At 48.2% G+C, this 15,483-nt stretch overlaps 1 protein-coding gene across 6 annotated transcripts in view; it reads right to left on the bottom strand.

The window, feature by feature from the left end:
- Positions 1–445: 445 nt before the first annotated feature.
- The window catches only part of Chst15 (carbohydrate sulfotransferase 15), an 82,767-nt gene continuing 67,729 nt past the window's right edge, over positions 446–15,483 (bottom strand). For all 6 annotated transcript variants that reach the window (XM_038347126.1, XM_038347134.1, XM_038347144.1 and 3 more), the window contains exons 6-8: positions 14,423–14,579; positions 5,788–5,935; positions 446–3,044 (exon numbers count right to left, since the gene is read on the bottom strand). In XM_038347126.1, the coding sequence (XP_038203054.1) occupies positions 2,854–3,044; positions 5,788–5,935; positions 14,423–14,579 (496 nt within the window). In that variant the 3' untranslated portion in view covers positions 446–2,853. The remainder of the gene's footprint in view (positions 3,045–5,787; positions 5,936–14,422; positions 14,580–15,483) is intronic.

A 15,483-nucleotide genomic window follows, 5' to 3' on the forward strand; every position in this document is an offset into this window, starting at 1 on the left:
GTGGCTCAGTGTGTAAAGGCCCCTGTCTGAGTTACTTTGCTATGGAGGCCAATGCTGAGTGGGATACCCTCTCCATCTTCCTCAAGCCCCAGCAGGAGACCCTGCCTACCCAGTGATAAGATACACCCAGAGGCACCAAGCATCCAAACTCACATCCCTGAGGCCAGTGGTCTCTCAATCTTAGATTCCTACATCTGAAGACCATATGAGAGCCGCTAGGAGCTGGACAGGACCTCCCAGCCTGTCTGCCAAGCACCACAGGACTGCACAGGGATTTCCCCAGGGAACAGGTGTGGCCCTGTGACTGCTCTGGGGTTTTCTTCTGCTACGAGGATCATGGGCAACCCCTTTGTGATGAGGAAGACAGGGGAGGTGGTGACCGTCCCTCCACCCCCGTGACTTGCTCGCGCACACAGGACACCATGGAAAGAACTGGCCGGCAAGCTTGTGATGGAGGGCCCACACCCCGCAGGCACCAGCTGTGTGGGTCCATCTTTAATTCTGTTAAATATGAATAAAAGTACAGAATAAATGTGACTCGCATATCATACCTTATATGACACAGGGAGGGAAGGTTTCATATGACCTGGCACACAGCTTTGGGAATACGAAGTGTCTTCGGTACCAGGTCTGTGTTTTGCTTTGGTTTGGGGTGACACGCTAGAGAGCTACCACCCAAAACACTACCTGTGCTCTCAAACAAGAGGAGGCCTCGACCGAGCAAAAGCAAAGGCAATGCTGGTGACGCCTGGGGAGAGACCATTAGAGGCCAAACCGGGTCTGGATAGCCCCAGATGGAAGAAGGGGAGGAGGGGGCTGCATATTTAAAAAGATCAGCAATGAACCAAATAATATTGGAAATAATACCTTTGGCAATACTTCTGTAAGAAGCAGAATTACGCTACATGTTATTCACATGCATAGGAGTGCGCAAGAAAAATGTCTTATAATTGTGGATGGGGTGGGGTAGTGAGAGATATGTTCTGGAAAATGACAGGCTAACTGGTGGAGAAATTAATCCATAAAGGCATTGTGTCTCTAATGGAGGGAGAAGCCTCATCAGCAAGATAGCTGAGGGGAACCCACTCGGTGTAAGCACCCGCACGTGTGTGCGTTCTTGCACACGCCACACGGCCACATGTACACACACACAGTATTCCAAATAAATATTCATTCTCATTCTCTCTCTCTCTCTCTCTCTCTCTCTCTCTCTCTCTCATCATTTCTTCCCAAAGCATCCTTGTACTCAGGCCAGATTTCCCCACTGGCGACTCAGCCAAGGGCTGGCTGTGAGAAAAGGGGGGATTGTCCTGGAATGCAGACTTCAAGACACACAAGCCCTTCAGTAGCATAGCTGGCCCGGTCCATGCTGATGCTCAGAGCTCTCCGAACCTTCCCATGGGCTGAGAGTCCCATCTCCAGCAATGGTGGACAGCAGAAGGACTCACACGGCCGAGCAACTGCGCATCCTCCTGCCACCAACGCCCGGCTTTTCTCACACATTCACGTGACAGTCGGGTATGTAGTGTGTACACTTTTTGACGCTGGTGGACAGGATCCTGACCTGAGAATACAGCTTCCCAGGAAGCATCCCTTGGCAATACTCCAGGGAGAAGCTTTGTGACATTCCACCTGGTCCTGTGTGCCAAATAGGCTTAAGCTGTTCTCCCAGGTATTCCCTGGATGACAAGACCTTCAGCTTATCCAATGCAAAACAAGTTCCTAAAAGGATCAGAAAGGTCCATAGAGAGCCAAGCTATCTCCTCGTCACCACGCACCGCATTTAGCCCAAGCTTAGTCTGTGAGATGTGTTTCTGAGGACACAGGTGTCTTGAGATCCTTCGTGAGTATGGAACTTTGGCCACACATGACAAAGAATGTGGATAAAAGATTCTTCCAACAGGAAGATGGAGGGAGGGAGCCGGTAACCAGCCAGAACCAGAAACTGAAGCAGCTTGCGCTCTCTGGTGACCTTCCACACAGGGCGAGGGCTTCACTTCCTTTCCCGCCAACTGTTCAACGCCTTGAGGTTGCTCTATTCTGGCATTAACACCAAAACTTCCCTTTCCAAATACAAACTGAATTTCTTGAGAAAACATCCAAAGGCGCAGAAAAGAGAGGCAGGGTTAGTCAAATCCAAGGCGCAGTTTAAGAGTGCCCCTTCTCTATGCTGGGCATAAATAAAGTCTGCGGGGGCAGAACAGGAGGTCAGAGAGATGAACGCACTGCCAAATGCCAGGGTTTTGTTTTGTTTTGTTTTGGGCACAGCAAAGGGAACAGGGCTTATTTCTGATGTCACTGAAGGGCTGACTTGGGAATACGAACCAAAATAAAAAGCGCCTCTATTCTCCAAGCAGCTCCGTTCCCTGCTAGATGGGGTTAGCCATTAATGCAAGGTGTACTGGGAAATAACACATGAAGGGTGGTTCCAATCAACCCCAAAGCACGGCCTCTAGTGAGCTTGGACTTAATCGGATCTCAGAGCTGTCCAATCCTACACCCAGACAAGCTCTCCTGAAGGTAGGAGGTCAGGGCTGATCTGTGGATTCCCCAAACCTCCTCTTCCCACACACTGGGTGCCAGCCCACCCTCCTAAGCTTCAAGGTACTCTGGGAACAGACAGAAGCCTAGCCCCAGTGCATTTTCCAAGGCTTCAGGTGGAAGAATTCAAGAGCAGAGCTGTTGAACATGGCAAGAGAAATGTCAGATAGTTCCAATTAACTATCAACTTGGAGAAGAGGGGCACCAGTGGCTTTCTTCACACTGTGGGTGACAGTTCTCCATCAGGAGACTTTTAAAGTCATGGCAATGACAGAGTCTATAGGTCCGGCTCCAGCAGAAGGGACTCAGCTCTCATGGCGTCTTCCAGGCAAATGCTTCATCATCTAGAACCTGTGCCAGCCTAGTGTTGAAAGGCCCATAGAAGTCCTGCAAAATCTTCTGTGTGATTGGCCACATGGGCCCCAGGCTACGATCCTCAGGACGCCGTGTGTTAGACGCAGGGCTCTTGGTCATCAACGCTTCTTGCTTCTCACTTAGAGGCCCTATAATGAGAAGGAAAATGATCCTGTAAGGCAGGAGGTGAAGGGACGTCACAAGAGTCCCAGCTGAACTTCGGGCAAGTACAAGACGTTCTTGTAAGAAGATACATGGCTGGACTGGAAAGATGGCTCAGTGGTTAACCTCCCTGATTCTTGCAGTACCTACGATCCTGTAACTCCACTTCCAGGGGATCTGATACCCTCTTCTGACCTCCGAGGCCACTAGGTGCACAGATGGTACATGCACATACATGCAAAGAGAACAAACATAAAATAAAACTAATAATTTTTTAAAAAAATAAAACGAAATAAAAAAAGATCTGGTTAGATCCACTGGAAGAAACCAAAGAGGGAAGAAACCACTAATACTGTAAAGCGATTCTAAAGTCTAGGGTCATGTCTGCCCTTGTGGGATGGTGTTCCTTCACCTTTGGCACACCTCAGAGTTCACCTCCAGCCACTCTGCATTGGCCACCCTTCAGGGCCCTCAGTTGTCCTGGGTAACTATGTATAGGGACTTCGGTAGCCTGGAATCCTGCCACCATCGTTTTCACGTTGGGTTCCTGAGTGACGCAAAGGGCTTAGGCCCGAGTGAGTTCTATTTCCTCTTTCTTGTGTCGTGGCCATAGGGTGGGAGGACTGACTGGTAGCCCCTGCACCTGCAGCAATTGCGTCCGTGGGAGAAATGCCCCAGGGCAGGCCAGCAGGGGTTACACATGAGGCTATAGCTCACATCCCAAACTTCTGAGTCATCAACCAGTCACTAGGCCACTATCTCCTCATGCTTCTGGACCCCAAGCTTGTAGGACCCAACTAAAACCATTGCAATAGCACTGTCTCTGGGTTATACAAGCCAGAAAATTGACCTTACAGTCCTGCCCCTCTTAGGAACAGAAGGCAACCACATAATGCAAGAGATTTACAGGTGGTCAAATCAAAGAAAAATGGTTCTAAGTCTTAAATGGAAAAGAGAGTGTCTATATTTCAGCCCATACCAGTTCTCAAAAAAAGGGAAAAAAATAATAAAAGAAAGAAAGAAAATTTACAAGAGTCCTGAATACCAGTGGTGGCCAAATAAATTTCAAGAAACATTCAGTTAGCAGAATTCCTAGGTCAGGTCATTGGACCGGACTATAGGAAATGTCCCGTGAAAAAGTGGCATAGGCTGACATTTACAGCCTCAACAGTGATGGAGGAGAGTTATCTGTCTATGTTTCTTTCATTGGTTAATTAATAAAGAAAACTGCCTTGGCCCTTTAAGAGACAGAAAATTAGGTAGGTGGAGTAGACAGAACAGAATTGTGGGAACAAGGAAGTAGAGTGGGGGAGACGCTTCAGGCAGTCGCCATAGGGAGTCTCCATGCTTCTCCTCTCCGAGATGGACGCAGGTTAAGATCTCTCCTGGTAAGGCACCCCTCGTGGTGCTATATAAATTACTAAATATGGGTTAAAGCAAGATATGAGAATTAGCCAATAAGAGGCTGAAACTATGGGCCAGGCAGTGTTTTAAAAGAATACAGTTTACAGTTTCCGTGTAATTATTTCGGGTGTAAAGCTAGCCGGCGGCTGGGTGGCGGGACGCAGCCCTGCTGCTTCACACTACACAACAGCTGTCCTTGGGTGACTCATTCACACCCAGACAGCACTCCTCACCTCTGTGTGTGCCTCTACCAGCCAGGGGCACAACCGGTTAGCAGAGTGCCCTTCGGCTGAAGGCAGGCCAAAGGTCAACCATGAGCCACCTCTGACTTCAGGGACTCCCTACCAAACACCTGAGATGCTGTAACAGCCAGACTTCCAAACTCCACGTCCCTGGAGAGCTTTCCTAGCCACCCACTGTGACCTTGAACTGTTTCAGGATTCAAGCCATCTGCTCTGGCCTTTCATTAATACCTCTATGCTCCTGAAGCAGCTGGGGTCCCCCATCATCACTAGGCCCACCGTGTCAGTACCTACCTTCCCCATGGATACCAACAGTCATTTTGTGAGTTAGGCCGGGCTTCCTTCTCCTTCTTCTAGGATGAAAGAGCTCAGAGGAGTACCTCCTCGCCACAGCCTGCCCAACACCACATGCGCAGGGCCGCATGCAGCGATACCTACCCGGTAAACAGGAACAGAGGACTTCTTCAGAAGTCCCTGGGCCTCACACAGTCCATCTCTGCCCATTTTATGCTTAACCTAGTGCACTCCTAAAGAGCCCACATGCCATGGAGAAGGGGAGTTGCCTCAGAGGGTAAAGTACTTGTAAGGCTTGTTCTAGAAACACAAGGACCTGAGTTTAAATCCTCAACATCCCCTTTAAAAGCAGGGTATGGCAGCATGTGTCTCTAACCCCAGTATTGGAAAGGAGGAAAAAGACAGACCCTGAGACTCCCCGGCTAGCCAGCCTAACCAAAACAACAAGCTGGGTTCCATGAGATCCCTTTCTCAAAAACAAAACAAAACAAAACAAAACAAAACAAACAAACAAACAAAAAACCAAGAAGAGTAGGGAAGATAACGGATATTGACTTCTTACACACCCCCATCTCTCTCACACAGACACACACGTGCAGATACACACACACCCCAGCACACACATACAGGTGCAGATACACACACACACACTCTCTCTCTCTCTCTCTCTCTCTCTCTCTCTCACACACACACACACACACACACATACACTGCAAATACACACACAAATGAGAAAGCTCATGTCCCTGGGGTTCATGTGGAGCCCCACTATCTGAAGCATGGCACATACCCAGGTTTAGAAACTGGAAGACCCTGTGCATGGTGGACTTGACATTGGATGCGTGGTCTTCCAGACGCAGAATGAGGAACTGTTCCTTATTAAAGACAGTGAGCCAGTCCAGAAGGTACACAGCATACAGCCCAACCTGGAGCCTCACCTAGGAAGGAAGAGGAGGATGTTACTGCAGAAAACACTTCCCCAGCCCTCGGTGGTGTTTTTCCAAAGCATGGCGGACATCTCTCTGTAAAGCAACACAGACTCATCTTAGCTAACGATTGCTTTCTGAAGTAAAAAATGTGGCATCTGTGCCACATGTGCAAAGAATCCTCACACTTAGGGCTGCACATAATCTTCATGACAGCCCATGGGTGGCTCCAACCTCTACTCACGAGTGAGAACAGAAGCCTAGGAAAGATGTCAAGGGCATGCAAGTCCTTTGTATAACATGTGGGTGGCTGTCTCCCTGCTGTCAATCACAATAGACACCTCAAAGGCAACCATGACTGTGAACATGTGTGATGCCCTTAGAATACAACCATAGGGGAATAAAACCAATGCACAGACGAAGCCTTCCTCCTTCCCTCCTACTCATTTCCTTAGTCTCTACCCTGTGTCATCTCTCATGCCAAACTAGAAACTGGTAATAAAGAACTGATCCACTCAAAGATAGGTCCGGCTTTTGCCCTTTGGCCTGGAAGGTGACTGCTAAGGCCTCTGGACTGCATAGCCTGGAAGGAGAAATTTCATTTCTCTAGACTGTGAGCACCAGCCAAGCTAACAGTGATTTCTAGTGGAGCTGTGGTCTCCAGAATAACCGGAGAGTATTTTTTTAATTGATTTTAGTGAGCTCTACTCCCCTCCCCTTCTACCCTCTCCCAAGGTCCTCATACTCCCAATTTACTAAGGAGGTCTTGTCTTTTTCTACTTCCCATGTATATTAGATCCATGTATGTCTCTCTTAGGGTCCTCATTATTGTCTAGGTTCTCTGGGATTGTGAAGTGAAGGTTGGTTTTCTTTGCTTTATGTCTAAAAGCCACTTATGAGTGAGTTCATATGATGTTTGTCTTTCTGGGTCTGAGTTACCTCACTCAATATGATGTTTTCTAGATCCATCCATTTGCCTACAAATCTCAAGATGTCATTATTTTTTTTCCGTTGTGTAGTACTCCATTGTGTAACTATACCACATGTCTTAGTGGTACGATTGAGCATCTGTAGATGGAGCAGCGGGGCTGTGTCCCGCCACCCGGCTAGCTTCACCCAAAATAATTACACAGAAACTATATTTTTTAAACACTGCCTGGCCCATTAATTTCAGCCTCTTATTGCCTAATTCTCACATCTTCCTTTAATCCATATTTAGTAATCTGTATAGCACCATGAGGTGGTCGCTTACCAGGAGAGATCTTAACCTGCGTCTGTCTTGGAGAGGAGAAGCATGGCGACTGACTATGGCGACTGCCTGAAGCGTCTCCCCAACTTTGCTTCCTTTCTCCCACAATTCTGTTCTGTCTACTCTGCCTACCTAATTTTCTGTCATCTTAAAGGGCCAAGGCAGTTTCTTTATTAATCAATGAAAGTAACACATAAGACACTCCTCCATCAAGCATTCTTTGGGTATATACCCCAAAGTGGTATTGCTGGGTTTTGACGAAGGTTGTTTCCTAATTTTCTTAGAAATCACCATACTGATATCCAAAGGGGCTGTACCAGCTTGCACTCCCACAAGCAATGCAGGAGTGTTCCCTTTACCCCACATCCTCTCCAGCATAAGTTGTCATCAGTATTTTTGATATTGGCCATTCTTACAGGTATAAGATGGAATATCAGACTTGTTTTGATTGGCATTTCTTTGATGACTAAGGATGGTGAACATTTCCTTAAGTGTCTTTTAGCCACTTTAGATTCTTATGTTGAGAGTTCTCTGTTTAGGTCTGTAGTCCATTTTTTTTAATTGGATTATGTGTTCTTGTGATGACCAATTTCTTAAGTTTTTTGTATATTTTGGAGATTAGACCTCTATCTGATGTGGGGTTAGTGAAGATCTTTTCCCATTCTGTAGGCTCTCATTTTTGTCTTGTTGACCACGTTCTTTGCTTTACAGAAACTTCTTAGTTTCAGGAGGTCCCATTTATTAATTGTTTCTCTCAGTGTCTATGCTGCTGGGGTTCTATTTAGGAAGTGGTCTCCTGCACCAATGCATTCAAGTGTACTTCCCACTTTCTCTTCTATAATGTTCAGTGTGGTTGGCTTTATGTTGAGGTCTTTGATCCATTTGGACTTGAGTTTTGTCCATGGTGATAGATATGGGTCTATTTTCATCCTTCCACATGCTGATATCCAGTTATGTCAGTACCATTTGTTAAATATGCTTTCTTTTTAAATTTAATATTTTTTGCTTCTCTGTCAAAAATCAGGTGTTCGGAGGTATGTGGATTAATATCTGGGTCTTCGATTTGGTTCCATTTGGTCCTCCTGTCTGTTTTTATGCCAATATCAAGCTGTTTTCAGTACTGTAGCTCTGTGGTAGAGTTAAAACTTCAGAAGTGCCTTTACTGTACAGGATTGTTTTAGCTATTCTGGGTTTTTTGTTTTTCCATATGAAGTTGAGTACTGTTCTTTCGAGGTCTTTGAAGAATTTTGCTGGGCATTGTGTTGAATCTGTAGAGTGCTTTTGGTAAGACTGCCATTTTTACTATGTTAATTCTACCTACCCAAGACATCTTTCCCAAGACCCAAAATGGACATCTTTCCATTTTCTGGTGTCTTCTTCAATTTCTTTCTTCAAAGGCTTCAAGTTCTTGTCATATAGGTCATCCACTCGTTTGGTTTGAGTTACTCCAAGATATTTTATGCTATATGTAGCTATTGTGAAAAGTGATGTTTCTTTGATTTCTTTCTCAGCCCATTTATCATCTGTGTACAGGAGGGCTACTGATTTTTTTTTTTGAGTTAATCTTGTATCCTGCTACATTACTGGAAGCTTTTTGTTTTATAGAAGCTCCTTGGTAGAATTTTTGGGATTGCTTTTGTAAACTATCATACCATCAGCAAATAGTGAGAGTTTGACTTCTTTTCCAATTTGTATCCCCTTGATCTCCTTTTGTTGTCTTATTGCTCTAGCTAGAACCTCAAGAACTATATTGAATACGTATAGAGAGAGTGGACAACCTGGTCTTGTTCCTGATTTCAGTGGAATTGCTGCGAGTTTTCTCTCCATTTAGTTTGATGTTGGCTGTTGGCTTGCTGTATATTGCCTTTATTATGTTTTTAGGTATGTTCCTGTATCCCTGCTCAGAGGGTCAGTATTGATGGAATCCCAATAAGAACTCTGGACATTACAACTTGGGGTGGTAAGATTCCCCACTGCAGTCATGTGGTCGTGCATCTATCACTGCTGGTAGGTGCAGGCACACCTCTGACTGAAGGGAGGCGTGAACTGGAGGTGCTGCCCTTCACTTTCCCTGTGGATGTGACTCCAAATCCTTCCATGCCATAAGTTATGGTCATGGTCATAGGAGCCTTTGGTGTGCCCTGTGAACCCTTCTGCAATACCAAACTTGAAGACGGTTGGTGACTTTCCCCCAGATACCCCCAGCTGAGCTGGCGTCAGAAGTGGGAGCATCTCGCTCCAACCTCCCTACTCAGACACTTTGTCAACTCCTATTAACACCCACTAGACACCCACAAGGCTCCTGGCTGGATCTCTCATCGCTATACTCCGTCCTTCCACCTGTCACGGGCATGTGCTTTGTAAAGCACAGTGAGCCGGCCCTGACTAGCTCTGGCTCAGGGCCTTAGGGCTCTCCATTTGGAAAGCCCCGAGCTGCCTCCAACTTCCAATTCATTCTTCCACTGTGGCTCCTCCCAGTCCTAGGCTCCTCTGTGGCGGCATGCTCTTACTTATTATTTATTTGTTGAGGCAAGCACTCTTCATCATTCTCCCTGACCAACTCGACTTTGAGATTCCTTGGGGCAGGGCCATCAAGTCATCTCATACAAAGCTTTGTGTCAGCGCTCAACGTCAGCTCCTGGCGGAACTGCTGAACACAGTATTAGCACAGCAAGGGAACATTTGACAGAGTGCGTGCAGATGCTAACCGTTTTCATCTCTCACAGTCTTTTTTTTTTTTTTTCCAGTTCATCATTTTTTTCTAACAATGGAGGAAGCCAGGGAGGAAGAAAAACAATTAGAGGAAAGACCTAAGTTGTCTCTGAAATCCATTGGCTATCGCTAAGCCTCGCTTTGGTACCACCGCCTTACACACCGGCTCATAAAGACTTCAAACTGGGCTGAAGGCGAAGGGCATGTGCCAGTCCCAGGAACAAGCATACACATGTAGCCTCCAACACGGAATAAGGACGAGAACACCGTGCTAGGGCCAGGACTCCAGGGGCTTTCCCCATCTCTTCCCGACCAGTTTGCAGCCAGCCTGGCCTCACTAGGTTCATCTCTCCCAGAAAAACTAACTACTTTTGTAACTTGACAGCTTTCCAGAAGGAAAGGGGGTGACTGGTCAGCGACAGGACACTGGTGCTTAGAGCAGCTGCATCCTGTCCCTGAATCTGCCCTGGTGGCAGAAGAACCTCGGAGACCATCTTGGTGAGAGTCTACCACTGCCCTCAGGACATAGCCCTGCAGGGTCCTGGCTGCACAGGGCTTTTCTCGCAGTGAGGGCTGGCCCAGCGAGTGAGGACGTGGGATGCCTATAAATGTACTGGCTCCTAAGGGGAGAGCCTCCCACCCACTGGTTCCAGAACCCACATCTCCCCATCAGCCAGGGAGAGCTCTGGGCCCCTCAGGGACATTGTCTATGCAGCAACACGATTGCAACTGGGAACCATGAAGACACCCCTAAGGCAGCACCACACAAAGTCCAGTCCCGTTTAACTCCTGTCTGTCCAGCCAAGGTGGGGAGCAAAACAGAATGAGAATCAAAATAGAACCAACGCAGAGAAGATATTTAGGGCAAAGGCCCAGTACATTTAAAATTAGAGAACGCCAGAGTTGAAGGAAGCCTTTGAGCTATGGATACCTGGTGACTCACTGACAAAGAGTCAGAGATCAGGGGGGCAGTGGTGTCTGCCTGGACTTAGCAGCTAACTCCTGATAAAGTCCATGAGGTCCAGTCCCTCTCGGGCATGATGCCTGTTCCACCACAGAGCAAAGACCCCCTATGGGGCCTGAGGGAGTACATTATAGGAGACCCAAGGAACACCTCGGGGAGGCATAGGAAGCAACACAGGACATCCTAAAAAGTACCTTGAGGAGTCTAAAGACTACTAGGGACCAACTCATGGGAATCCCAGAAAGTACCTGAGGGGATCCAGTTTTGAGCCGAACCAAGTCATAGGCCCAACTCTGGCCCAAACAGCCCTCCCTATTCCCCCAGTTTCCGGTGGGATCCCCACCCAGCCTCCCTTATCACTCAGGCAGTCACTTTCATTCATTCAGCAAATGCTGTGCGTTCACACGGTGTATCAAATACCACACCAGGTAGTGAAGATGTGATGCTACTTCACAGGCAAGGCCCTGACTCCTCGGAGACAGCTCTGAACTGATCAAGGAAGAGACACCTGTCATCGCCAACTGTCAGATTAAAGAAAGTTATTAAAGATGAGAAGGTCTCGGACAGGCAGGGAAAGCATGTCAAGGAAGAGGGGGAAGAGCCACAGAGAAGGCTCCAGAGCCCAGCATAATTGAACACACGCATTTCCACAGCAGGCCAGTTAGGCAGATGGGTCTCCCCACCTGCAGCCTCACCCCCAGCCTAGAGGGGTCTTCACACCTACACCCTCCAGCAGAATCTGCTACATGACATCTAGGGGGAACAGAGGCCTTGCGTTTCTGATCAGTTCTCAGGGACCTCACTCCATGGGCCCTGCCCAAAAGCCATCTGAGGACCTAAATGGGAAGAGGGTGGCCATGACATGGTGATGGAAAAAGAGATATTGTGGGGAAGGGAGGAGGCCCTCGGGCAGTGAGGTGCCATATGAAGGCCTTAATAGAGTACCCAGGGCTAGCTGTGTGGGCATGCCTGCAATACCAGCACCCAGGAGACTAGACCATATTCCCCATGCTATAGATGGGTTGCATGAGCAGCTCCCCACCCCAGTGAAAAACCATCTCCTGAAGTAGTCTCTTTTCCATCCCTAACTGCCCACTCCTCTTCCGGTGCAGAATCCCTTCTGGACTTCAGTTACCCTGTCCACTGCCACGCCCCTGGAGCTCTCTCCCTTAGACAAGAGGTGCCACGCGATAGTGCTGTCAACCCTCAGCAAGTCAGAAATGAAATTCAGAGTACATGCCTCCTGTTGGCTCAGAGCCACTTTTAAGAGCGAGGAAAGGAAGACCAGTTTCAAAGCCTATCAGAACTGGCAGCCTGTTGTTAGCTGTAGGTGGGAGACACCTTCCATGAGTCTCAGTGTCCCCATCTGTAAAATGGGAGTGACTTCACAGGTCAGGGAGGAAGCAGAGTTTAGGACAGTATCCAGTGAGCAGTGAACTGAAGTGAGATGCTTCCCGTCTCTCACCTATGGACTTGGCAAACAAACTAAACTAAAGTAAGGATGTTTCTAGTACACTCAGAGATGGAGAGTATCACACGGCTACTCATGAACTTCCTACCCAGTCACGATGGTGTCCCCATGTTCCGTCAGCCTGTAGCCAGGAAGAAGAGAGGAAACACACCAGGCACGGCCCCTCTTCTCTGTGGGAGGAAATGGCTGTGGATATCCTGTCTCTAGGAAGGCTATTTAGAGACAGCCAAAGTACATCCAGCTTGGCTGGTGCAGGCTTTGTCTTTCCCGGGGCAGACCTCAGGGTAGAATGAAATGTCACCTCATACGGATCAGCTTCTAACAGACACTGACCCCTCACAGGGCGGGAGAAGCTCGGTTCACAGCTATTAAACCCAACTACGCATGTGTCAGAACTCCCAAAGCCTTGCCTATCTCTCTCCATGAAGCCCAGCCAACTGAGGCGGGAATGAGCCTACATCTGTCCCTCCCTCTCTGAAGTCTTCCTCAGGAGAGCTCCCAAAGAGAGAGCTGGGTGCTAATTGCTTGGGTGATAATGTCCTTGCCTCTCTTGGGAGACACACTAGCCAAACCCCTCACGCCTTACTGTCTATCTGGCCTGTTCCTGCTTCCCTTTCTTCCCTTCTTTGCGGGCTGTGTTGAGAGATGCACACCACCATCACAAACAGGAAATTCTAGAAGGTCCGGGAAGGAAGCAGCCCTGAGGCAGGCGGCATCCAGGATTATCTGAATCCTCCCAACAGACCACCTGCCTTCTCCCACCCTCCAGAGCCTGCTGCGTTTTAGCGTGAGAGAGCAGACTTCTGGAGACAGGCTGGAGCCCCAAAGAAAACTGGGTTCAAAGCCTAGACTCAGGTCTCAGATTCCCCATCTAATGCGTAGCTGGCTACAAAAGACAACAAGACAGAGCCTCAATATCCCTGTCTGTAAAAGCAAGCCACAGCAACAGGAGGGTCTGTGTCGAAGAACACCCCCAGGCTGGTGGGCAGCCAACATGGGGCAGAGTCCATCACTTCCCAATCAGGTTGGAGCACTTCCACTCTTTGGGGGGCTCCCGTGGTACCAGGGGGCAGTACCATACGTTTATGAATGCGGAAACACGTGAAACAACTCTCAGTCTTGAGTTCCCATAAAAGCCTGGCCATTTTATAATGAAGCAGCGGAACTTCAGAGAGGCCATGACAGTTGTGCAGAGTCACACAGCCAGAGTGAACCCACGCCACCATCTGCCTCCAAAGCTTGCCTAGCTGAAAACGTGGCTACCTCTGCTGATCTTCCTTGCCGAACGACAATGTCTGCAGGAAGACACCCCAGGGCAAGAAAAGATGGTCTGAGAAGCCAGGCAGAGATACTGAAGTCTTTCCTCTGACCCTCACTGTCCTGGGGTAGGGGGTCTCACCTACAGCTATCTATGCTTACCTGATGTGTGACATGGCTTTACATGGGGGCAGGTAGCTACCTAAGACAAGAGCCCCACTGTGGAAGCACTTAGACCCGGGAGCCTACAATGGAGATGCAACCCCAGCTAAGTCACTGGGTTCACAGCCAGCAAGAGTTTTTTGTGTTGTTTGTGTAAGACTGGAACTTTAGGTGTATTACTTAGGAGGAGGTGGAGAACAACAGAGGAGCCGAGAGAACATCTTCAGTGAAGACCTTCTCGGAACGTTCAGACTCACAAGCGGGTAATTTGGAACCCGACAGAATGGCCCATGCCGCAGTGATGCTCGAGACAACCTGAGGGACTAGAGTCTTCCTGTCTCTAATTACAGAGTGCTCTTTGGAGCCTCACTAAATGGCAGGCCTCTTAAGTGCACCCTGGATCCCTAGTAGAGGGAGGAGATGCATGATGCCAAGTGTCTGGGTGACAGGCAAGGGAGGACACACACAACAGGCTGCAAAGATCCAGCTGCTCTTGCGGCTCTCCCCAGGCAGGAGTATCTGCTTCCACATTAGCCACCGCTCAGAGGCAGCTCGGTATCATCTGCACATTAGGATGCTCTGTCCCCCATCTCTACGCTAAAACCCTGTTCACACAATGACCACTGCACAGAAGAGCATCCCAGTGGCCCCGCTTTGTACGGGCTTGACTTGGCGTATACGCACGGGCATGGCGTTGTTCAGGGTGTTGTTGTAGACACAGGCGCGCAGCGAATAATCCAGCATGCAATTTTCAAACAGCTGCAGAGCCTCCGTCACCTTCTCGTGAAAGTCATCTGCAGATTTATTTGAACTTGCAAAGTAGAGATAGTCTGAGTACAGCCTGTGAAGAAAATAAATGATACTCTCACCACCCGAAAACGTGAAGCCACACCACGTGGGCGACGATGAAAAATCATCTCGCCATTACTTTAGCTAGCTAGATTTATTAAAACACAACAATTTCTCTTCCCTTTCTTTCAGATGAGCCCCCTCCCTCCCTTCTCTTCTTGCTCCCACCCATAACACACCGCCTACCCTTCCCACTCAGACATGTCTACCCTAGCCCCAAACACCAGCCAGTGGTGGCTTTTGTTACTAGCTTGTATTTGTTTGTTATCTTTCTTTCATTAATTTTATTTTGTTTATTATTGGGGCATGGGAGGTCATGCAGATGCCACAGTGCCTGTCATGTGCCGATTAAAGGGCACCTCTGTGCAGCCAGTTCTAGCCTTGAACCTTTGTACGGGTTCCAGACATGAAACTCAGGACCACCAGGTTTGTCGCTAGGTCACCTCGCCTACATCTGCTTTTTAAAGAAGACACGTTTGTTTGTTTATTTATTGGGAGTCGGGGTGGCGCGCATGCCACAGCACGCCAGCATGCAGTTAGCGGTCCTGTCCTTCCACCATGTGAGTCCAGGGACTGAACTCAGGCTCTCGGCCTTGGCAGAAGGCGCCTTTCCCCACTGAGTCACTCACTACCCCACCTTGCTATTTAAAATTCCTGCTAGTTCCCTCAGACGGCAGTTATTTCCACAACCAGGTTTCAAAAACCGTTCAAAAAGCAAAGAGAAGCCATGAAAATGTTTTGCACTGTCTCATTCCCTTCTCTTGAAGGGACCTAAGCCAGGTTACATGCCTTCCAGGCAGGATTACAATCCCCTGTGAAATTCCTGAGTTTTCCCATAGATATTCTGAATATCTAAAGATACATTAAAAATCAGGAATGGTAGCTTAATACCTGTA

Source organism: Arvicola amphibius, chromosome 1 (genome assembly GCF_903992535.2).
Source record: "Arvicola amphibius chromosome 1, mArvAmp1.2, whole genome shotgun sequence".
In the NCBI taxonomy this organism is placed as follows: Eukaryota; Metazoa; Chordata; class Mammalia; order Rodentia; family Cricetidae; genus Arvicola; species Arvicola amphibius.